Source organism: Pyxicephalus adspersus, chromosome 3, assembly GCF_032062135.1.
Source record: "Pyxicephalus adspersus chromosome 3, UCB_Pads_2.0, whole genome shotgun sequence".
Lineage (NCBI taxonomy): Eukaryota > Metazoa > Chordata > Amphibia > Anura > Pyxicephalidae > Pyxicephalus > Pyxicephalus adspersus.
In genome coordinates this window covers 63,044,940-63,069,213 of record NC_092860.1, presented here as the reverse complement: position 1 = coordinate 63,069,213, position 24,274 = coordinate 63,044,940, and the positions used below count along the sequence as shown (strand labels likewise).

Sequence of the window (24,274 nt, the reverse complement as noted above, 5' to 3'; positions counted from 1 at the left end):
ACACTTTGTATTTATTTGAATTATTTTGTATTGGATTGGATACAGGAGTTTGTATTGAATCCAATACAAAATGAATGAATGACTTGAATCCAATACAAAATGAATGACACGCGCCGACGTCATCACGCACGCAGGGAGAAGCCGAGCGGCTTTTTTTTCTCCGCTGGACGGCTTCTCGTTTCAGAAGGCACCCGGCGCTGGACGGAGAACGACGCGGGACGATCAGCGGGACCAGGTAAGAAGCCGGCCGGCATCTTACCGGTCCCGCTGGTATAGAAGGCACCCGACGCTGGAGAGGGAGATCGACGGACGAGGATCGACGGAGGACGGCGCTGGAACATGAACACGGCGCTGGATGAGCACAGCGGGACCATGTAAGTGGGGATTTTAATGTAGGGAAAATCTCGGGGTTAACCAAAATAGCACTTTTTTTTAGCCCGTACCAAGGTCGGGCTTAACGGTCGGGAGGTTAAAGCCCAACTCCGGTTGAAAAGTTTGTTTTGGATGGTATGTTGTTTTGGATGGATTTTGTTTTAAGCTTTTATTGTCATTTGTGTTCCTATTAGGTAGGGCAGGTAGTGATGGAAAATGTATCAGATAAACAAAACACATTTTTATAATGTGAGGAAGAGTAGGAATTTCTGCCTTTTGCCTTCGTGTTCCAACAATAATCACACCCTCTTGGTAAGACTTTACAGGAAGTAAGAGAAAATCACCCCTGTGCTCACAGATATATGAATCTGACAGAAATGTTACCTTTTAACCATTGCATTGGGAAAAAAGTTTTCTAGGAATGAAAAATCAAATCAATTTTATTTTATATTCTAACTTTTTTGTTTTCTTTAAACAGTAAACCTGAAGTTCCAAAAAAGGAAAATGTAAAAAATACGAAGGCAGAAGATAAAGAACTGAAAGAAATGAGAAAGAAATTTAAGGTATTAAAAAGACAGGAATTATAAAATACAGCAACTATACATTAATTTATTTAATATGATATTTTTCCATATTTCCGTACTGTTTTTTAATGATCTTTGTTGACTCTCCAAATAGTTGAGATATTCTGCACGTCTCAGCACTAATGCCATAAAATAGGTGCAAATAGGCTGTTAAATTCCTCCACTTTTATTTTTACAATGAGAGAGGCAAAGTGATTGCAGTGACACATTATACTAGCTGAATTGCATATAGACAAGGTCCTTGGAAACACTGTTTTTTTTTTCAAATGGAGAAGAAAGAGGGCTAAAGAGCAGGCCTAGCAGACAAATTAGTGCCACTTATTGAACTGGGTGGTTGTAGTAATTGGACACAGGATTTCAAAGATTGCTCCTTCTGAGAGTATTTGTAGTTACTTCTTAAGTTTCTCTCAATAAATAAATAATTTCAATTTACTACCTCCTAAACCCCACACCTGCTTCTCCCACAACTACCTTATCTGTTCAAGACATAGCCACCTAATTTAGAGATAAAATTGTCAAAATCAGACTCACTGCTCACTGTGCTACTGAACCATATCCACCCCCTCCACCTGTAAATCATCACTAGCCTTCCCCAGCCCTGGTAGTCTGGATGAAGTCATCTCCATCTACTTCCTGTCCACTTGACTCAATTCTGCCTGATCTACTTGGTGCCGATTCCTCCACCCTGGCCCCCGCACTAACCAAACTATTCAACCTTTCCCTTTATTTTGGTATCGAACCCTTCACTTTTAAACGCTTTCCTTTTCTTGAAGAACCCTTACTGGATGTCCCCCCGCCTTCTAGCTACCGTCCTATCTCCCTCCTCCCATATGTTTCCAAACTTGAGCGCCTTGTCTATAAAAGACTCACTGGTTACCTGAACACCAACTCTCTCCTTGACACATTCTAGTCTGGCTGTTGAGCTGCCCATTCCATCGAAACAGCCCTTACTAAACTGGCCAATGACCTCATCGGAGCTAAGTCTCACATCACTCGGTAGTCTCATATCTTCCTGTACCGTATCATATGTATGCTGATGTGTCCACCCCTGACTTGTCTCCTTCAGTCCTGGAAAAGGTTTCATGCTGCCTGTGAGCCATATTGGATGGCTGAGAGATTTCTGAAACTCAGTCTAGCGAACTCATCATCCCCCCCCCCCCCCAATTCCAAATCTCCCTGTTTTATTTCTACCTGTTAACAACACTGTTATTCATCCCTCCCCTCAGGCACTTGTCTTGGTGTCACCTTTGATTCTGGCCTTATATTTACCCCCTATATTCGCAACATTTCCAAGTCCTGTAACTTTCATCTACACAACATCTCCAAAATCATTCTCTACCTGCCCCCATAGACCACCAAATTCCTTGAACATGCTCTTATCTCTCGTCTGGACCACTGTAACATCCTACTCTCTGGTATTTCCCTAACCCAACTCTCTCCTCTACAATCTATTATGAATACTGCAGCTGGACTTATCTATCCTTTCCACCACTACCCATCTGCTGCCTCTCTTTCTAGTTCTCTCCATTGGCTTCCATTTCACCTTAGAATCAAATTCAAGCTCCTGTGCTTTTCCTTCAATTCCCTCCACAGTTCTTTTCCCACTTACCTTTCTGACCTGGTAGAAAAATACACCCCCATCAGCTTTCTTAACTCCTCCATTGGCCTACCAATAAATTGTTCACTCATAACCTGGTCACTAGTGTTGATGTTCCAATTCGGGTTGTCCCTATATTTGACCCGAATATGGCTGTTCGAATTCGGGTAGACCCGACCCGAAAAACACGGGATTCAATAGCAAAAATTCGGGGGGAAAAAAAAAATGTTTTTTTTTCTTAAAGTATTTATTTTTTGTGTTGTGTATGTGTTTTTTTATTTTAAACTTGTTCTTTTTTTATTTTTTACAGGTTATCTGACAATGACATTATGAATCATAATGTCATTGTGGGATTCCTGGACCGTGGGAACTTTGCGGTCACAGCTAATTGAAAGCAGGTGCCTTCAATTAGCTGTAACCGCAGGCAATACGAGGGCAATAAAGGTTGAATGGAGATACTATCTCCATTCATACCTCTACTGCTCTATGATTGGCTGAGAAATAGGAAACTCTGATGACAGCTCAAGCATCATCAGGGTTTCCCTTTGCTCAGCCAATCAGGAAGCAGAGCAATCAGCGGAGCTTTACTATGCTGACAGCTCTGCTCCCCTGATCACTCGTCACAGATGATGCTTGAGCTGTCATCAGGATTTCCTATTTCTCAGCCAATCACAGAGCACTAGGGATGAATGGGCACAAGTCTCCCCATTTATCTCTAGTGCTGAATGGCTGAGAAATGTAAAACCTCAGCCAGAGCACTAGGGGTGAATGGAGAGGCTTGTCCTCATTTAACCCCTAGTGCCCTGCAATCCCTCACTGTCAGGAGGATTTTCAGGGCTCTGTTCATTGCAACCCTGGAAATCCTCCTGTCATTGGGATAACCTGTAAAAAAAAAAGTTTAATTACACAAACACACACACATTAATAAAATAATTTAACATTAAAGCCTTGTCCTATTTTTTACTTATATTTTAACCCTTTCAGGGAATGAGTAAGGGGATTTATGTACCCCTGTACTCATTCCCCAGGGTGGGGCGGTGGAGATCTGGGAGTCTCCTTATTAAAGGGGGCTTCCAGATTCCAAAGTCCTGCTAAAAATGTTTATAAAAGCCCCCATTGTTTTCAGTGGAAGCTGTCATAAAAGCTTAAAAACGCTTGAAAAAGCCTCCATTGAGTTCAATGAAAGCATTTTCCCGTGTTTATCCAGCGTTTTAATTTTTTAAATGTTGCAAGCAACGTTTAAGATAACGCTCAAAAACGTGCCTGAAGGAAACGTCCTGGTGTAGATTAGCCCATGGGAATGCATTGGGACTTCAAACATGTGCTTTAAAAAGCCTCAGGTTAAACGCTGGGGAAACAGTCCGTGTAGACTAAAGCTGCATACACCCGTCCAATAATTATCGTTAGAAACGACTGACGAACGACCGATGAACAACCGATTGGCCAAAAAAAAGTGACCAAGGCCGCGGACGAACGAGGATTGTCGTTGGAAATGAACGACCACCACGGTGGATCTGATTGGCCGACGATCTTTCACTATCTATCGTGTGTACAGTATCTTGTCGTTCAGTGATTGTGCATGTTTCTGCGGTACACTTTCTCCTTTACATGTCCCTCCCTGCATCGTTCAAACGATTGTATCTAGTGTGTGGACACTGTTGGTGGATTATATATGAATGATCATATTGTTACAGCATGTACAGAATTGTGCACAATATGATTGTTTAAGTATAATTGTGCATAATCGTTGATCGGTCGTAATCGTTCATTTTCTAACAATAATTATTGGAAGTGTGTACCTAGCTTTAGCCTAAAATTGATTTGACAGGTGCTCTTTAATCTTCATGTGAAGTACAGGGGTGTGTAATAGTGTTATGTATCTTTTTATAATGTATCTTTTTATGTAGCCTTTTACAATGTATCTTTTTACAAGTATCTTTTTATGTATCCTTTTATAATGTATCTTTTTACATCTGTTTGGAGGCTGTAGAAGCTCTACAAAGTGCTGAAAAAAACCCGAATTTTTCCTCCTATTGACATTAATGGTGTTCGACTTTGACATTCGACCACCCGAATTTCTTTGCTATATTCGAGCGAATAGCTGCCGAATCGAATAATGAGCTATTCGACCAACACTACTGGTCACATGCACAGCTCTAAAACTTTTCTAGAGCTGCTCTGACTCTGTGGTATGGTCTTCCTTGTCCTAATCGGCTTGCTACTTTCTGCTTCATTAAAAGAGCATTCAAAACCCATCTTTTCAAACTTGCCTACTCGTCTTCTTCTATCTCTTAAAACCCTCACTACTTCCCACAATTTCTTATTCTCCAATTGTGTACTACTTCCCCGACCTCCTAGATTGAAGGATCTGTAGGGCAAGGTCATTTCCTTCTTTTGTGTCACTGTCTGTCTGTATCTGTCTGTCATTTACAACCCCTATTTAGTAGACAGTGCTGCAAAATGTCTTGGTGCTATATACATCTTGTATATTAATAAAAATAATAATAATGATCAGGAGATAAAAAGAGGGTTGCAGCTGTTCTTCAGCTCTCCTCCTAATACTTTAGGTATACAAGGAATTTTCGGATTTATTTAAGATATTTATTTTAGGCAAACCTTTCTTTACTTACCTCTGTATATATGCTGGTACTGTAAAGAAAGTCAATCTGAAAGTTAAATGTTTTGAAATGTAGCAGTGACCTCACCCCTAAAGTCAACTTTTAAAGGAAACTATGTAAAACAAAAATTGGGGCTGTATATGAACCAATATTTCACTGAGTAATTAAACTACAAAAGTTATCACAATTACAAGGCCTTTATTAAACATATATCCATTACATTCCACTTTAAAAACAAGTGAGAATAAATAGCCACATAGGTATTAAGATATTGCCATCCGAAAGAGCAATAAAGCCATCAACTCTGACAGTTGCCACCTCAATGCGTTTCAAATAATATCTTCGTCAGGAGTAGTGTTCATAATTTGCACTCGATATTGGCTACAATTATAAATAAATTATATATATATATATATATATATATCAATAATAAATAGCACTTAAGTTCTTAAAATACAAAAACATATTACTATTTGTAACCACCTCATAGTGGTTATTATATATTAAAATATATTACTTTTTGTAACCAACAAATTATTCAAAAATATGTGACTTTTTAACTACCAGGTGGTTATAAAAAGTATTATATTTGCAAATATTATGTATTTTTTTTATTATTTGTCAAATAATATTATTATATACACATGTACCATTGTAGCCATAATCAAGCACAGTATGGAAATACCTCCTGACCAAGATATTTTTTGAAACACATTGAGATGAATTAATAGATTTATAGCATTTTTGCATGGCAATATCTTATTACCAGTGTGACTTTTTATTCTCACTTGTTTTTGTGGTGCAATGTAATAGATATATGTTTAATAAATGCTTTGTAAATATAGTGACCTTTTTTTAACTATAATGAATATGTGAAATGTTGGACCACATAAAACCCCAATTTTTGTTTTACATTGTATTGTAACTACACTTAAATAAATAAAAACACTTAGATACTTTACGTTCACCCATTCCTTATTGGCATTCCTTATGCCAATTTGTAGGGATTTGTAATAACCAAAATATCTAATTAGGGAAATATTTAAAGAAAAAAAAAGATCCTAAAATGAAAAAGAAAATATACTCTTACCAATATATGTCCAACTTTTATTAACGGAAAAAAAGCTGAAGATGAAAACAAACAATTCCACCAAGAAAAACAATTATATGATGAAAATACGCCAGTAAGAATAAAAAATTTTACCCAGAAGTCATATGAAGAACATATATACCTACAAATAAATCCAAACAGGGGCCCTAGGTGCTGTACACAGGACGTTGCTGTCACCATCCCTTCCGTGACTGAAGTTAGAAGATCTGTGAGACAAGCTGCAAGTGAGGTTATCTGACTGTCTCTTTGTTTTTACTTGTTTCTGTGTTGTTGTTTGTAATGACCACACCCCTTGTATCAGCTGCAGCTGATGGTCATTACTGCTCCTCCATTTAGTCTGGCCTCACACTTCATGCTATGCGGTTGATATTCACTTCTGGGATGTGAAGAGCCGCTTCTCTATTTTGCTATTAAGATAAGTTGAACTATTTTTGGTGTTTTGTTGTTCTTTAGTTGTTACTAGGGCTCAGGGAGACACTGATTCTTTCATCAGGGAAAGAACCAGTAGTCTCAAGCCCAGTCACTACTCCTAGGGCTATGCAGGGCTACTAGGGCCTAGGTTCCCGTGTATGAGTATTCCCACCATCAGGGGATATTCATACTGTCAGGAGTTAGGGCTAGGTTAGGGTGTCTGTAAGGGGTCACCATTCCCTTTTCCCTAGCCATTGGAGGCCTAGTCCCTTGTATTTACCTTTCTGTTTCCCTCCCCTCCCTGTTATCCGTGACATTATCAACCGCCAAAACCGCTATTTTTGTTTGTGTCAGTGCAACTATAGATACGATCTCTGCACTGGTCGCACAACTGCAGGGGATGTCTTTGAAGGTAGCTGACCTCTGCACGACCATCTCACACATACAGAGACCACAGGCAGCTAGTTCTGACAGCAGGAATCAGGCCTGCCCTGAACCCAAGGTGGCGCTCCCAGACAGATTTTCCGGGGGAATCGACAATTTTATTCAGTTCGGGGAGTCGTGCAAACTATATTTAAACTATGTCCACACTCTTCTGGGGATGAGAGTCAAAGAGTGGGTATTATCATCTCATTGCTTAAAGGCGATGCTCAGTCTTGGGCTTTTTCGTTGCCGACCGGATCTCAGTCCCTCCGGTCGGTAGATTAATTTTTCAGAGAGCTAGGTCTTATCCATGATGATCCAGATCGGGTCTCCGTGACCGAGACCAAGTTGCGTGGCTTGCAGCAGGGTAAGCGTTCTGCGGAGACCTATTGCTCTGGATTTAGGAGGTGGGCTACGGATACTGAGTGGAATGATCCGGCTCTCCGTAGTCAATTCTGTCAAGGGATATCTGAGAGCCTGAAGGACACATTGGCGTTTCACGAATATCCTGGGTCATTGGATGCGGCTATGTTCCTTGCTGTACGATAGTTAAACCTGTAGGATAGACGCCTGAGGGGGAGATCTAAGGTTTCTCAATCCCAGGACGTACAATCATATAAGATGGCGGCCTCCTCTGACGCATTGGGTGGAGAGACTCTTGAGTTCATGTCCAGTGAAGAACCTATGCAGTTGGGGGGAGCTACCTCTGGACCTGGGAATAAGAACTTTGGGCATAAGAAGGGACTCTGTTTTTTCTGTGGAAAACCGGGACATTTTGTCAACATCTGTCCTTATGTTCAGTGCCAAGGTCAAAACAAAAAAAAAATGTGTGTTTAACCCTCATCTCTCACTTGGTGGTCTGTGTTGGGAACCAGAGAATTTACTTTTGTCATTTACCGGTAGTACTCGATTTCTCCTGTCTGCTGAGGTGGCGCTAGACTCCAAAACTGTGGGAATTGAAGTGTTTATTGACAGCGGGGCAGGGGTTAACTTAATTGATGGTCAGTTCGTCCGTATGCATGGGTTAACAACTAGTGCATTAGACAAAAATATCTCTGTGTTTGCAATTGATTCCACTCCACTCAGGTAGAAATGTTTGTCACAAATGGTGCAGGACATCCGTTTAAAGGTGGGTGATTTTCATCAAGAATCTATCTCGTGCTTTGTGCTGGAGGGTCTGCCTGCTCCGTTGGTACTAGGTTTACCATGGTTAAGCAAACATAATCCTACCATCGATTGGCAAGCAAGACAGATTCTTGATTGGAGTGATTATTGCATAGACAACTGTCTTAACACATTGCTTTCTGTTGTAACCACTAAGGTTGTACCTTCGTTTATTGCTGAGTTTTCTGATGTATTCTCTGAAAGTGGGGACCAGGAGTTACCTCCACATCGGGAGTATGATTGTCCCATCAACCTTATTCCCAGAGCTAAGCTGTCCAAGTGTCGGTTGTATAATCCTTCTGAACCCGAAAGAGCGGCCATGCAAGAATATATTACGGAGAGTTTGGTTAAGGGTCATGCTGGACCATCCAAATCTCCAGTAGCCGCCGGGTTTTTCTTTGTTAAGAAAAAGGACGGAACTCTGAGGCCATGATTGGACTTCTGTGAGCTTAACCGTATTACTGTCCGTGACCTTTACCCCCTTCCTTTAATCCAGGATTTGTTCAATCAGATTGTCAGCGCCAAGGTGTTCTCTAAATTGGATTTAAGAGGGGGCGTATAATCTGGTAAGGATCAGAGAGGGGGATTAATGGAAGACGGCCTTTAATACCCCTGAGGGTCATTTTGAGAATATGGTCATGCCTTTTGGGTTAACCAATGCGGTTTTCAACATTTTATTAATGACATCTTTCATCATCTGGTGGGCAGGTTTGTTGTGGTGTATCTGGATGATATACTAATTTATTCTCAAGACATGGTGACTCATCAGGATCACGTGAAACAAGTGTTACAGATCCTTAGAGAGAATAAATTGTATGCGAAGGTGGAGAAGTGTGTTTTTGCAGTTCCGGAGTTGCAGTTCCTGGGTTACTTAATCTTATCTTCAGGTTTTCATATGGATCCTGAAAAAGTCTGTGCGGTGTTGGACTGGGATCGACCCGAAAATCTGAAAGCACTTATGCGATTTTTGGGGTTCACCAATTACTACCGTAAATTTTTTTTAATTACTCGACTGTGGTTAAACCTTTAACAGACATGACGAGGAAAGGTTCAGATTTCTCAGCCTGGTCGGAGGCGGCATTACAAGCCTTTTCAGCTGTTTTGCTTCAGGAATGTTTTGCTTCTGCTACTATACTGGTGCAACCTGATGTGTCACACGCCCATGTGCTTTCTTCTCTAAAAAACTCTCAAATCCAGAGAAAAATTATGACGTAGGTAATAGAGAGTTGCTGGCCATTAAGTTGGCTTTTGAGGAATGGCGTCATTGGTTAGAAAGAGTGATTCATCCTATTACGGTAATTACCGATCACAAAAATCTGGTGTATTTGGAGTCGGCTAAACATCTGAACCCAAGACAGACCAGATAGTCATTGTTTTTTACCAGGTTCAATTTCATTGTCACCTATTGCCCTGCGGTTAAGAACGTCAAGGCGGACGCTTTGTCGCGTAGCTTTTATGGGGGGGTGATTCGGAAGATCCTGGTCTGATATTGTCTGAAGGAGTAGTAATATCCGCCCTTTATCCCGATCTTGAGGCAGAGGGAGATGCACTGGATTCTTGTCCTTCGGGGAAGTTGTTTGTTCCATACCAATAATGACACAAGGTGTTCGAGAATTCCTCGGGAAAAAACGTGATTCTGATGATTGTTGATCGCTTCAGTAAGATGTCACACTTTATTGCATTGTCAGGGCTACCTAATGCTAAAACCCTCGCACAAGTGTTTGTCGATAACATTGTGACGCTACACGGTATTCCCTCGGATGTGGTGTCTGATAGGGGGACTCAGTTTGTTTCCAGATTCTGGAAGGTGTTCTGCACTCATCTGGGGGTGCAATTGTCCTTCTCTTCGGCCTTTCATCCTCAGTGGAACGGACAGACGGAATGCACTAACCAGAATCTAGAGACTTATTTGAGATGTTTTGTCTCAGAGAATCAGGAGGAATGGTCTTCATATTTGTCTTTGGCTGAGTTTGCCATAAATACCCGTAGGCAGGAGTCCACAAATAAGTCGCCGTTTTTTGGGGTATATGGGTTCCATCCGCAATTTGGCACATTTTCTGGTACTGAGACTTCAGGCATTCCTGAAGAGGAAAGATTTTCCTCTTCTTTGTCATCTATTTGGCAGAAAATTCAAAATAATTTAAAAAAGATGGGCAACAAGTATAAACGTATGGCTGACAAGAGACGTATGAGTGGTCCAGACCTAAGAGTGGGTGATTCTGTGTGGCTGTCCACAAGAAACATTAAGTTGAACGTACCTTCTTGGAAGTTGGGTCCAAGGTTTATTGGTTTATATAAGATCTCCGCCATTCTTAACCCGGTTGCCTTTCGTCTCGAACAGCCACAGGCGTTAAAGAATTATAATGTGTTCCCCAAATCACTGTTGAAGAGATATGTCGAACCAGCGAAACCGTCTTCCTTGCCTCCCCCACTTGTCATGGTGGATGGTAATCCAGGAATTTCAGATTGCCGGGATACTGGACTCCCGAATTCTCCGCAGATCTCTCCAGTATCTCGTTCACTGGAAGGGGTACGGTCCAGAGGAAAGAATGTGGGTTCCAGCGACCGACGTTAATGCTAGTCGCCTAGTGAAAGCTTTCCACAGGGCTAATACGAATAAGGTCGGTCCTGGGTGTCCGGAGACCACCCGTAGAAGGGGGGGTACTGTCACGGTCCCTTCCGTGACTGAAGTTAGAAGATCCATGAGACAAGCTGCACATGAGGTTATCTGTCTCTTTGTTTTTACTTGTTTCTGTTTTGTTGTTTGTAATGACCACACCCCTTGTATCAGCTGCAGCTGATGGTCATTACTGCTCCTCCATTTAGTCTGGCCTCACACTTCATTCTATGCGTGTGTTGTCCTCTCCAGAGTTCCTGCTTCTCTATTTTGCTATTAAGATAAGTTGAACTACTTTTGGTTTTGTTGTTCTTTAGTTGTTACTAGGCCTCAGGGAGACACTGGTTCTTTCACCAGGGAAAGAACCAGTAGTCTCAAGCCCAGTCACTACTCCTAGGGCTATTCAGGGCTACTAGGGCCTAGGTTCCCCACCATCAGGGGATATTCATACTGTCAGGAGTTAGGGCTAGGTTAGGGTGTCTGTATAAGGGTTGACTATTCCCTTTTCCTTAGCCATTGGAGGCCTAGTCCCTTGTATTTACCTTTCTGTTTCCCTCCCCTCCCTGTTATCTGTGACACTTGCAGTCCAAACAGGGGCTCTGATGCTATAAATGGAACCAAAAGCCACCATGCTATAAATAGCATTGTAGGAGGAAGCGCGGATTTGTCCACCATGCATTCGGATGGGGGTCATCTGGATTCATGTCTTCCAAGCTAGAATGCAAGTCCATGCCCAGACCAAAAATCCAGATATAACAGGATATACGTCATCAAACTGGAAAACAAGCCTACATTCAGATGGTGCAGAAGATTGTCCTAGGCAGGGGTGCCCAACGCGCTGATCGCAATCTACTGGTCGATCGCAAAGGCAATGCGAGTCGATCCTGGAGCCATGCCCTACCCCTCCCTGCTGTTTACCAGCAGCCCTGCTGTACGTCTATGGGGATGCTGGGGAACTTTGCGTCCAAGGCTCGTGTATAAGTGGGGAGTGGAGAGGGAGGCAGAGAGGGTGGGAGTGCAGTATTGGATGAGTAGTGTTGGGCGGCCAAGTTAGCTTAGGCTCAGGGTCAGGGTTCAATTACCGAGATACCTTTGTACAGATTAGCAGCTCTTTTTTTTGTTCAGTACATCATTCTCCTATAGCAGGTGAACTGTAGCTTTCCTATCACTATAGTCTTGTAGTACAATGTCTGTGCAATGCAAAGAAGGCCCAAAATGTAAAGAATTCACAACAAGATATTTAGCCTATTCATTATTTCAAGGCCACATCCCCAAAATGTGTCAATTCAAAAAAATATATATGGAATTTTAGTGGGACTTTTAAGGCCAAAATTAATTCATATTATCACACAGTTCTTAGTATATTAAATTTTATTTTAGACTTTATTGCATATACGGTACTTAAAAACAGAACATTAAAACTTATTACATTTAAAATACATGCAAACCAAGGATGTTCCTGTAGGGGTTCCCCCTGAAAGGATGGTGTACACCCACAATCCTTCTACGCGTTTCACAGACTAATGACGCTTCTTCACGAAACAATACAGGTATGTCTGAGATTAAAATTAAAACACACAATCCTATAGTAAAAAAACATGATCATATTAGAATTTTTTTTTATCAATACAAATAATTTTTCACTTATTATTTGAATAGGTGTACCTGTTACTTGCAGCATGTAAACCCCACTCAATTATGAGGGTAGCAGACGGAGACAGCAATACTTTCCCATATACATTTATTTGTTGATATAGAAATAAATGTATAGAAATATATATAGGTAGGCCAATAATATTTATCTTGTTAACAATAAAGGAAAGTGCCATTAAATTTTTCATAAGGTAAGTATGTGTATTTGTACCCTCAAACATAAGGCAAAACACTTTTATGAAACGAATAAAAATGATTCCAGTTTAAAACAAAAAAGGAATATTGCTTCAATGATAATATCAAATAATCACTCACTAATAATCACTTTTTGAATAATAGCTCTAGTATTATTGATGCTGTTATTATGACTATGCAAAAGTGCTTGCTGTAATACATCAGTATTTAGCCATAGATTACTTAGTATTTACCCTCTCTTCATTCATTCAGAATGGGTCCACAGTTTAAACATCTTTTTTCTCACATGTTTGGATAGACCAAGTAGTGCCTATTAAGGAACATAGAATATAATGAACAAACGCTACCACGTGTCTCTCAGCACAGTATATTAATTAGAAAGCACATACTTGTATCTACCATTCATTGTAAGAAATAGGCTTCTTCAAATAATCCTAGTCCAATTTGATAAGGTACTCTTATCTGTGTACGTACGGCCGTTACCATAAATGGCATAGCACAGAGAAAGAATCCAACTCAAATGGGAACCCTCTATTCATTACTAAATGAATCAGGCCAAGTAAATGGTCCTCATGGGTAGAGGGACGTGCGATATCAACCCGCACGTCCCACCCACTCCACCATGGCGACGTAGTTTAGCAAAGAAGCCGGGGATCCAGCAAGCCCTCCAGTTCTCAATGAGCCGCTCCACCAATCAGCGATGGCCAGCAGGGAAAGGGCGAAGGCGCGCATCCTAATGGAGCAGTTCCTTCTCCAACCTCTTCACCTCTTCAGAGGCTAAAAGGGAGAGAGTGGAGGGTTGGTGTTTTTAGTCTGTCATTTTCCACGCATCGTAGTAGGGGTTATTAGAACATAGTTACAAAAAAACAAGCAACCGCTTTTCTGTGTAAACGCACTACTCCATTAACCACCTGGCCGTTAAACCCGACCTTGATTCGGGGTAAAAACACTTGCAAAAAGTGGTAAACCCGAACTTTTCTCAGGTGGGTAAACAAACATTATATTGCAATCCGATTGTCTTACATATATTGTATGACAATCGGATTACAACTGAAAGAATATACTTACCCGGTCCCCGCAGCTCCTCTGGACATGTCTGTCCTCTTCTGTCTTCTCCTGGCGAGTGCAGTGACGATCTCCGGGGTTTCCCGGTGACGTCGGTGCAGGAGGCGGGGCGGGAAATTCAAATAACTTTGTATTGAGCTCAATACAAAAAAGCTGTATTGAGTCCAAAACAAAGAAATCTTGATATAATATATTTATAATTGTATTATATATATATTATATAGGCTACTTACTGTACAATTAAATTACATTATACACTATTTTTTTTTAAGTTTTTTTTTTTAAGTTTTTTTTTTTTTGTTTTATAAAAAAAAAATTTATTATTAAATTTATAAAATTCTGGGCATATTTCGGTGAGTTATGCGGTAATTAGGTGAATTATAGCCTACAATCTAAAATAAATTTCCATGCCAAAAATTTAACACTTTTTGCATGGAAGTACAAAAATTCGGAAAGAATTAGAATACCCGGTGTTCGCGTACGCGTCCCTCGGCGATTCCTGATGATGTCCATGCATGCGCCCGTCGATGGGGGTCGTAGCGGGAAATTCAAATATTTTGTATTGGATTCAATACAAAGTCCTGTATCCAATCCAATACAAAATAATACAAAATATATTTATGTGGTTTTGTCTATAGGAATGTGACGTTGGACTCTGTTTTAAAATTTACCACACTAGGGAGGTGTTTTAGAAAAATATATTACTATACAGTATACCAAATTATTGCATTTTCAGTATTTTTGATTTATTTATGTATTCTTGTTTGAGCTGATTTTGTGTTTTTTATTAAATTTTATTAAAAGTACATTTTTTGATTGTGTGTTTCAAACGTTTTTTATATTCATGATATCTACTAGACCCTTGTTGGGACATATTTCTGTAAGTTACAGGTCTACAATTTAAAAAAAAAATTTCATGAAAAACAGTGTACCGCTTTTGGTACAGAAATCTAGACATCAGTGAAACGCCCAGGTGGTTCCCTTTTGTTTGCTCCACATTTTAGTATTGTAATTATTTTTTTTTTTTATAAATATATGATAACTTAGGCTGCAAATACCAGTGAACTTCTGCATTCATTTTATTAATTATACATCATAGTACAATGTTTTTAACAGTATAAAGAGCATCAGTTTATACATACATAAATTAGGTATGGTGAATTTTTAGTAATTTAAATAATCAAATATCATGCACCTATACTAAGTATTTATTAACTTTGCATGCTTTATTGCCGTAGTGTTCTAAATAAATTAACATAAATAAAAAAAAACAAGAACCTTTTTCCTTTCTTTCCCCCTTTTCTTCCCCTCCTCCTTCTTTTTTGTTCCTCCCTTATAGAAAGGGCAGAAAGCTTAATATTTAATTTAGGCCTAGGAAGTTTGTTGTGTTTAACAAATAAATCCATTTGAATTTTTTTTGTAGAACATGTTTGTCCCAGCTCCCTCCCCCAGGGTACTGCATAACTTTTTCAAGTGCTAGGAATCTTATTTCATCTACATTAAACCTGTGGCACATTCCCATGTGGAGACTCAAAGGGGTGATTATTTTACCATTGTTGATGGCATAAATATGCTCGTAAATTTGTTTTCTGAATTCCCTTTCAGTCTTCCCCACATTAAATAGGCCACAGCTGCAGAATGCCTGATATAATATGGCTCTCGTTTTGCCCCCACATGGGACTGTGCCTCTGATTTTTCTGATAGTGTATGTGATGTTTTCGTATCATAATGGCTATGTACTAATTTAACCCTCAATGAGGGCAGTTTCCTAAAAGTTAATTGTGGGTAGTCTTTTAAATGTTACTTAAATAGTGGGTTTGATATTAGAATGGGCCAAAATTGGCTACAGATATCCTTTAATATCTGATGCTGATCAGGGTATTGAGTCATAATTCTTATCTGATTGTCTAGTTCTTTGTTTGTCTTGGTAGTATAAAGAATTTGAGTTCTTCCCCGTTTTTTGACCCTATTATAGACTTTCCTTAACCTCCCTAGCGGTACATTTCTTTCCAGTTTTATGTCTAAAAGCGGTACATTGTTTTTCATGAAAATGTATTTTACAGTATAATATAATAGTATGAGTATAATAAAGTTTGAAACACAAAATCTTGTAAAAATAATAAATGAAATAAATTAATTAAAAATATATATATATATTATATTATACTGTAAAATAAATGTTCATGAAATACAATGTACTGCTTTTACACATATATTTTCTACCCCGAGTCAGACTCGGGGTTACCGCTACGGAGGTCAAAGACGTTTATGTATAGCCTCTTTCCAATAGTCTTTGTTGAAGATCCTTTGCTGTGAGTTCGAATTCATCATCTTTGGAGTAATTTCTCCTTATTTTCAGATATTGAGAAAAAGGGATGCTTCTTTTAAATGATATAGACTGGGCGCTTCTAGCCAACAATATAGTGTTCCCTGCAGTTGATTTTCAAAAAAGTCTTGTAGAAATAGTAAGATCAGTAATTATAGATCTCTATGTCAAGGAAAGGAATAAGTACCTTGTTAAACTGTATTGTGAATTTCAATTTGAAGTTATTTACAGAGATCTTATTAAAAAATTCCACAATCGTGTCTGAGGGCCATGCCATAGGTTGAGTACATCATCTATTCAGTGGAATAGAGTATGAATTCTAGACATTGATTCCTAGGTACACATGAGCTGAATGGGAAAAGCAAGTAGAAATCGTGTCCCGACACGTTTCGCCCTATATGGCTTCCTCAGACATCAAAAGTGCAACTGTATGCAAAAGACAATACATGTATTCGACATGTAATTGACATACATGTAATTGACATTTGAATACATGTAATTGACATTTAACTTCATTGTATAAGGCAAGCAAATATACAAATGTATCACAATATTGAAACCTGCATACATTTACAAATACATTACATTTACATACATTTACAAGTATGAATTGTCCAATAAATCTATACAAGTAAATTGTGTTGATTATTTTATTTTTATTTTATGAACTGTCCAATAGATAAATACACTGGGAAAGGTGAAAAACTTAAAAGTACACTTGAAAAAATTGTTTTTGCTAATAATTGAATTTAATAATTTTTAAATAATATTTAACTAATTTTTAGTAAATAAGGACATAACTAACAGGCACTTACTATTAGAAGCTTATGCAAGGAGATCGCAAAGGAATCAGTGGTGCGACTCATCCATCCAAAAACTGGAAATTGTAAATATAATGTATAGTTAATATCTGGGAATAATATTTTGTGGGGGGAAAAAGTGATTGAGATGGAGTGTATAAAAATGTTGCTGAAGGGACGTTGATATATTGCATAGGGTATCGGGATAAAGAAGCAGGTGAGTGAAAAAGGTGTGGTTAAACTGAATACAACAGGTGATAATGGTAGTTTGAGGATAAGGGAGGTAGTCTTAAGCTACGTACACACTTCCAATTATTATCGTTGGAAAACGAACGACGAACATTCATGCACGATATATACGAACGATCGTATAGCACCGATCCTGCACATAGAGTTAACGACACGATCGTTCGTAGATATTGTACACACAATAGATACGATCGTTTGAGCGATAGAGGAACTATGTGCACGACAGGAAAGTGAACGGACGTTCGTTCATCACGCATGCTCTGAACATGGACGATCAACGAACGACCGTACACACGAACGATGTTCAACGATCGTCGTCCAATCCGATCCGTCAGTCCGGTCGTTCGTTTCCAGCGACTTTCCTCGTTCGTCGGCGTCGTTGGTTACTTTTTTACGAACGATTTTTTGCCCAATCAATCGTTCGTCGTTCGATTGGAACGATAAAAATTGGAAGTGTGTACGCACCTTTAGTAAGGAGAAAATGGAATAATTGGAATCTCAGCTTCTGAGTGCTGTTTGGTTATTACCTGGGGTAGATGAAAGGTAAAATCCTGGGGGCACCAGATGGTGAAGGAGAGCAGCAGCAACAAGAGGCTTGCTGCGTTGGCTCTTTAAAAGCCACCTGATGTGTGGCGTCTGGATGTAGACATTGCGAGTGTGCGAGGGTTCGCGCAGACGTACTTGGAGGGTCTAGTGTGTCCTCCAGCCGCCGGATGTGTGGCGTGAGGTTGTTCTTGATGCGCCTGCTCAAAAAATGGGGGAATTAGCTCAGACGAAGCCCACACTGTGTGCATTGGTGATAGATCAAGCTGTGCATTCATCTGCGCAATAGTTCGCGCAGGCGTACTGGAGGTTGAGTAATTGTAGGATAAAAGAGGATGCGAAGGATGAATGGCTCCGAATAGGATGAGTCAGGTGATTCCTTTGGCATGGATGATTTTTATATAAGATAACATACCAAAATCATAACTATTAAATGATAATTTATAATTTAAATATTAAATTAAATACCATTGTCATAGATTATAAAAATTGTATTCATAGATAGGGATATCATACATATATAATATTCAATATTATATATCATGTTTTATTATTACCATTGCTCATGATTAATATAACTCAAATATTGTGGTTGTAGGTATGAGATGATATACCAAAAGTGTATTTATGTGTAAAAATGACCAATTTGGTGATAGATGATAACTGTAAGTAGTCAGGTTTAGGAAATATATAGTGTTATTGTATTTGAGCACATAAATGAGAGTAAATGAGGTTTAGTGCGTAAGATATAATTATATGTATTGATGAATACGTAATTCACTACTCAAAAGTTTGGGTACATAGCTAAGAGGGAGGGTGGAGGGTTGGGGGGCTGGAAGAGGAACTATATTTGTGTACTCGTAATGTGTGTTATAATTTTGGTAGGAAGGGTTTATAGCTTAATACATCATTTAGTCCTGGATATCTTGTTGCTTGTAGGTTTACAATCCATCTACATTCCAATTGTGGTAGGAATGTGTCGATGTCCCCTCCTCTTGGGTTGGGGGGGATATGTTTTAGGCCAAAGAAGTTTATCCCTTGGGGATTAAATTTATGTTTCAAAGCTACATGGTAGCTAACTGGAGTGATTTTTCCATTCGTAATGGCATATATATGCTCATAAATCCGTTTACGTAAAGGCCTCTTGGTCTTACCTATATAGAAGGCCCACATGGGCAAAGAAGTAAATAGATGACCCCAGGTGTGGCACAGTCACTATAGTGTCTAGGTCTGTGTGTGGTACCATTTGGGAGAGTGATGTTCATGGCCTCATGTATCCACTTGCATTGTGGACATCGGCCACACATGAATGTTCCCTTTGTATCCAAAAATAGTAGTAGGATTGCCGGAGAAATTGCTGGAAACTATTGTGTTCTTAAGGGATTGAGCTTTTCTGTGGAACATTGATGGTTTTGGTCCTATAAATTTGTCTGCTATCGGATCTGATCTTAGGATATGCCAATGTTTTGACCAGATGTCCTGGATCGATTTGGCTGTATGTTGTGATGATTCTGGTCACCAGGGTTGTTTCCCTTGGTGGTTTGTGGATATTGGATAGAAGATCGTCTCTTAATAAATTCCAGGCTCTCTGAAATGCTTTCTTGAGGGTTTTTTTCGAATAGCCTCTTTGGGAGAGCCTTATCTGCAGGGCTTTTGCCTCCTTGTAGAAGGATGAGTTGTTAGAACAGTTGCGTTTCAAACGTAGATATTGACTTTAGGGGATGCTTTTCACTAGAGGTTAGGGATGGAAGCCTTTGGCGTGTAATATTGTGTTGCCGGCTGTAGGTTTTCTGAACAGGGAGGTTGGGATTTTTAAATCCGGATCTATGGACAGTTGGACATCCAAGAATGGAAGGCTGGTTTTGCTGTATTCAAAAGTGAATTTGAGGTTGTAACTGTTTGTCTGGATGACTCAAATGAATTGCTCAATGAGGTGGGACCCGTCCAAAACATGAGAATATCGTCAATATATCTTTGTTATGAGAGGATGAGTACTAATATAGATGTCTAGGTTGGTAAACATTTCATTCTCCCACTCACCTAGATATAAATTTGCCTACGAGGGGGCACATTTAGTGCCCATGGCTACACCTTGAGTTTGAAGGTAGGTGGTTCCGTCAAATATGAAGATGTTTCGTTCTAAGATGTATCAGAGCAGTTAAAAAATGAAATTGTTTTTTTTCTCCTCGGTGGGTCGGTGTCTGTGAAGGCATTTAGCAATTGTGGTGATGACTTTCTCATGTGGTATGCTCGAATAAAGAGCCTTTACATCGATGGCAACCATCGTAGTGTGAGGTGGAACTTGCAAATGATGTTTGGACTTCAGGAGCTCTATGGTGTCCTTTAGGAAGGATGGCATTAGTGTTACTAAAGGTTGAAGGTAGCCATCAACAAGTTCGCTGCCATGAGAGGCTATGGAGTTGATGCCTGAGACAATGGGTCTGCCTGTGGGGTCTTGTATATTCTTGTGGATCTTGGAAAGGATGTAAAAGGTGGGAACTAGGAGATGTATCCTTATCTATGATAATATTATTGTAGGCATCCCAGATTAGATTGTGATTAATTTGTTTTTGTATAGTTCCAATGTATCAGAAGGTATTGGTGAGTACCAGTCTCTATTTCCTAGGATCTTCATGCATATGGATTTGTAGTGGTTAGTGTCCATAATAACCACATTGCCTCCCTTGTCAGAAGGTTTATTAATGATATTCCTATTGTTGTTGAGGTTTGTTATTGTTTTTTTCTTAGCTGGAGAGAAGTTGTGGTTAGAGTAGGATCCTGTTAAGTTAGATTTCAAGATGTCGGTGGTCACCGAATCCACAAACAGTTGGATGCGTGGATTCAGGGACAGTTGAGGAAAGTATTTGGACTTGGGTTTCCTTGAAAGGGGATTTGTTTGCGCACTAGTGTCTGCTGTTGAAGTCACTGGTGTGGTCTCTGGTTCATTTTCCATGAATAGTGGAATAAGGTCCCTAAGGACACTAAAGTCTTCCATTTTTAGATCTTTATAGGCTTGTGTAGTGCAGGTGTCTTCCTTGGTGGGGTCATAGATGCATTTCAAAAGTAAATTCCGGGCAAATAATTTTATGTCTTTGATAACCTCAAATTTATCATAATTCGTGGGAGGGCAAAATGAAAGTCCCATTTTCAAAACATCACATTCCCGTTTTGAGAGATGGTGTTATGATAGATTGACAATCTCTAAGTTCTCTAAGATGAACTGATCAATTAAGTATTGTTTGGGTATTGGGGTTTCACACTCTCTCCCGTGACTGAGGTTAGAAGATCTGAGAGACTGGCTACACGTGAGGTTATCTGACAGTCTCTTTGTTTTCACTTGTTTTAGTGTTTTTGTTGGTAATGACCACACCTCTTGTCTCAGCTGCAGCTTGTGGTCATTACTTCTCCTCTACTTAGTCTGGCCTCACACTTCATGCTATGCACTTGATATTCTTTGCTTGGATGTGGAAGTGCTGGTGTGTAGTCCTCTCTTGAGTTCCTGCTCATTTATTTCCTATTGAAGATAAGTTGTACTGCTTTTGGTATTTTGTTGTTCTCTTGTGCTCGTGGTTACTGGGCCTCAGAGAGACGCTGATTCGTTCGTCTGGGAAGGAACCAGTAGTCTCAAACCCTGCCACTACTCCTGGAGCAATTCAGGGCTACTAGGGCCTAGGTTCCGGTGTATGAGTTTTCCCACCTTCAGGGTCTATTCATACTGACAGGAGTCAGGGCTAGATTTAGGGTTTTCATAGGTGGTGACCGTTTCCCTCTCCCTAGCCTTTGAGACCTAGTTCCTTGTCATTATCCTTCTATTTTCCTTCAGGTGTTTCTTACACCTCCACATCCTGTGACATAGGGAGAAGATATGGGGATGCAGTTGGCCTAAAAAAAAGACTTTTGGGTTTTCGGTAAGGCTCCTTGGTTGGTGTATGAAGATGTTGTGGTTTGCAGTGGAACACAAGCAGTGGGTGGTAAGGAGGGGGGTATGACGGGGGAAGGGGAGGCATCTATGGGGGTTTGGAGGATTTGATTGGGGGATGTGTGTCTGGTGATGTTAAGAGGTCTTGATCCAATGGATCTAATTCTTTGGTGGGACTAGGAGAAGAGTGTGTGGTCAATGATAGTGCTGCCGGGAGGGATGGATTGTGGAGGGGACTGGAATATGGGAGGTACATTGGTGGTACATTGGTTTACATTGGTGGGTGGGATTCTAGGAACAGAAAGAGGCATACATGCCTCTACAACCTACAAGCAACAAAATATCCAGGACTAAATGATGTATTAAGCTATAAACCCTTCCTACCAAAACTATAACACACATTACAGGTACACAATTATAGCTCCTCTTTACAGCCTCCCAACCCTCCCCCCTCCACCCTCCCTTTTAGCTATGTACCCAAACTTTTGAGTAGTGAACTGTTTATTCATCAATACATATAATTATATCTTACACACTAAACCTCATTAACTCTCTTTTATGTGCTTACATACCATAACACTATATATTTCCTAAACCTGACTACCTACACTTATTACCTATCACATATCAGTCATTTTAACACATAAATACACTTTTGGTATATCATCTCATACCTACAACCACAATCTTTGAGTTAATAATCATGAACAATTGTAATCATGATCTATGTGAATTATGTAACATGATGTATAATATTGAATATTATATATGTATGATATGCCTATCTATGAATACGATTTTATTATAACCCATTTTTTGTCATCTCTAACAATGGTATTTAATTTAAGATTTAAATTATAAATTATCATTTATTAGTTATGATTTAGCTATGTTATCCTTCCTTCATATCCTCTTTTATCCTATAATTACTCAACCCCCAGTACACCTGCACGAACTATCACGCAGGTGAATGCACAGCTTGATCTATCATTAATGCACACCGTGTGGGCTTCATCTGAGCTAATTCCCCCAATGTATTTGCGTGAACTTTCGCGCAGGCGCATCAAGAACTACCTCACGCCACACATCCAGCAGCTGGAGGACACACTAAACCCTCCAAGTACATCTGCGCAGATCATCCAGACGCCACACATCAGGCAGCATTTAAAGAGCCAACGCAGCAAACCTCTTGTTGCTGCTCCTTACAACAGCACCACCATCTGGTGCCTGCGCCCCCAGGATTTTACCTTTCATCTACCCCAGGTAGTAACCAACACCACTCAGAAACAGAGTCAACTATTCCATTTTCTCCTTACTAAGACCACCTCCCTTATCCTCAAACTACCATCATCACCTGTTGTATTTAGTTTAAGTATACCTTTTTCACTCACCTGCTTCTTTATTTCGATACCCAATGCAATATATCAACGTGATCCAATATGATTGTCTTATCACTAGCCACACACAAAAATAAAATTTACTTGTATAGATTTATTGGACTAATGATACTTTACACACACAAAAAGAATTATTTGTAAATGTATGCATGTTTCAATATTGTGATACAATTGTATATTTGCATGCCTTATACAATGAAGTTAAATGTCAATACATGGATTGTCTTTTGATGTCTACATACAGTTGCACTTTTGATGTCTACGAGTCCCCTGAGGAAGCCACATAGGGCGAAACACGTCGGGACACGATTTCTACTTGCTTTTCCCATTCAGCTCATGTGTACCTAGGAATCAATGTCTAGAATTTATACTCCATTCCACTGAAAATTAAGTGGAAACTTTCTATATGTATATAATTGATACGTGTACTATTGTGAATTGTAACATTGTACATGCTTTATCCATACGGATTAGTACAGTGCTGCATTCGAAAATAACCTGTATTTGTCCTCTCATTGAAAGTCTCTGTCTGCTACCCTCGTAATTGAGTGAGGTTTACAGGCCACAAGTAACAGGTACACCTTCATTCAAATAATCAGCGAAAAATTACTTGTATTGATAAAACAAAATTCTAATATTGTATGTGATCATGTTTTTCTGACTATAGAATTGCGTGTTTTAATTTTAATCCCAGATATACTTGTGTTGTTACCTAAAAAAGTGGCATTAGTCCATGAAACGTGTAGAAGTATTGTGTGTGTACCCCATCCTTTCAGGGGAACCCCTACAGGAATATCCTTGGTTTGCATGTATTTTAAATGTAATAAGTAACTGTGTGATAATATGAAATCATTTTGGCCTTAAAAGTCCCACTAAAATTCCATATATATTTTTTTGAACCAACATGTGAATAAATTACATGCTGTCATTTCATATAACAACAAAAAACATAAATGGTATACCAAAAAATACACCCTTTACCGAACAATTAATGCAATTACAACACATTTTATCTATATATTGGCATACAATAACTCAAGATGAGATAATACACAAAGATATTGATAAAGAAGTTTTGGTTGCTTATTCTGTCCTATTATTTCTTATGATACATTTATTTTTTTCTGTGTGTTTACCACAATAAAAAGTTCATGAAAAAAGCAGATATAATAAAGTAATTCATATTGTTATCTCAGCATTTAAGCTCCCTGTGCTGCTCTCTAACTGTTT

At 39.4% G+C, this 24,274-nt stretch overlaps 1 protein-coding gene across 4 annotated transcripts in view; it reads left to right on the top strand.

Annotated features, from left to right (window-relative positions):
• Nucleotides 1-24,274, top strand: part of LOC140326389 (PML-RARA-regulated adapter molecule 1-like) — a 308,253-nt gene that overhangs the window by 202,750 nt on the left and 81,229 nt on the right. For all 4 annotated transcript variants that reach the window (XM_072404936.1, XM_072404932.1, XM_072404933.1 and 1 more), the window contains one exon: nucleotides 851-935. In XM_072404936.1, coding sequence (XP_072261037.1) covers nucleotides 851-935 — 85 coding nt within the window. The remainder of the gene's footprint in view (nucleotides 1-850; nucleotides 936-24,274) is intronic.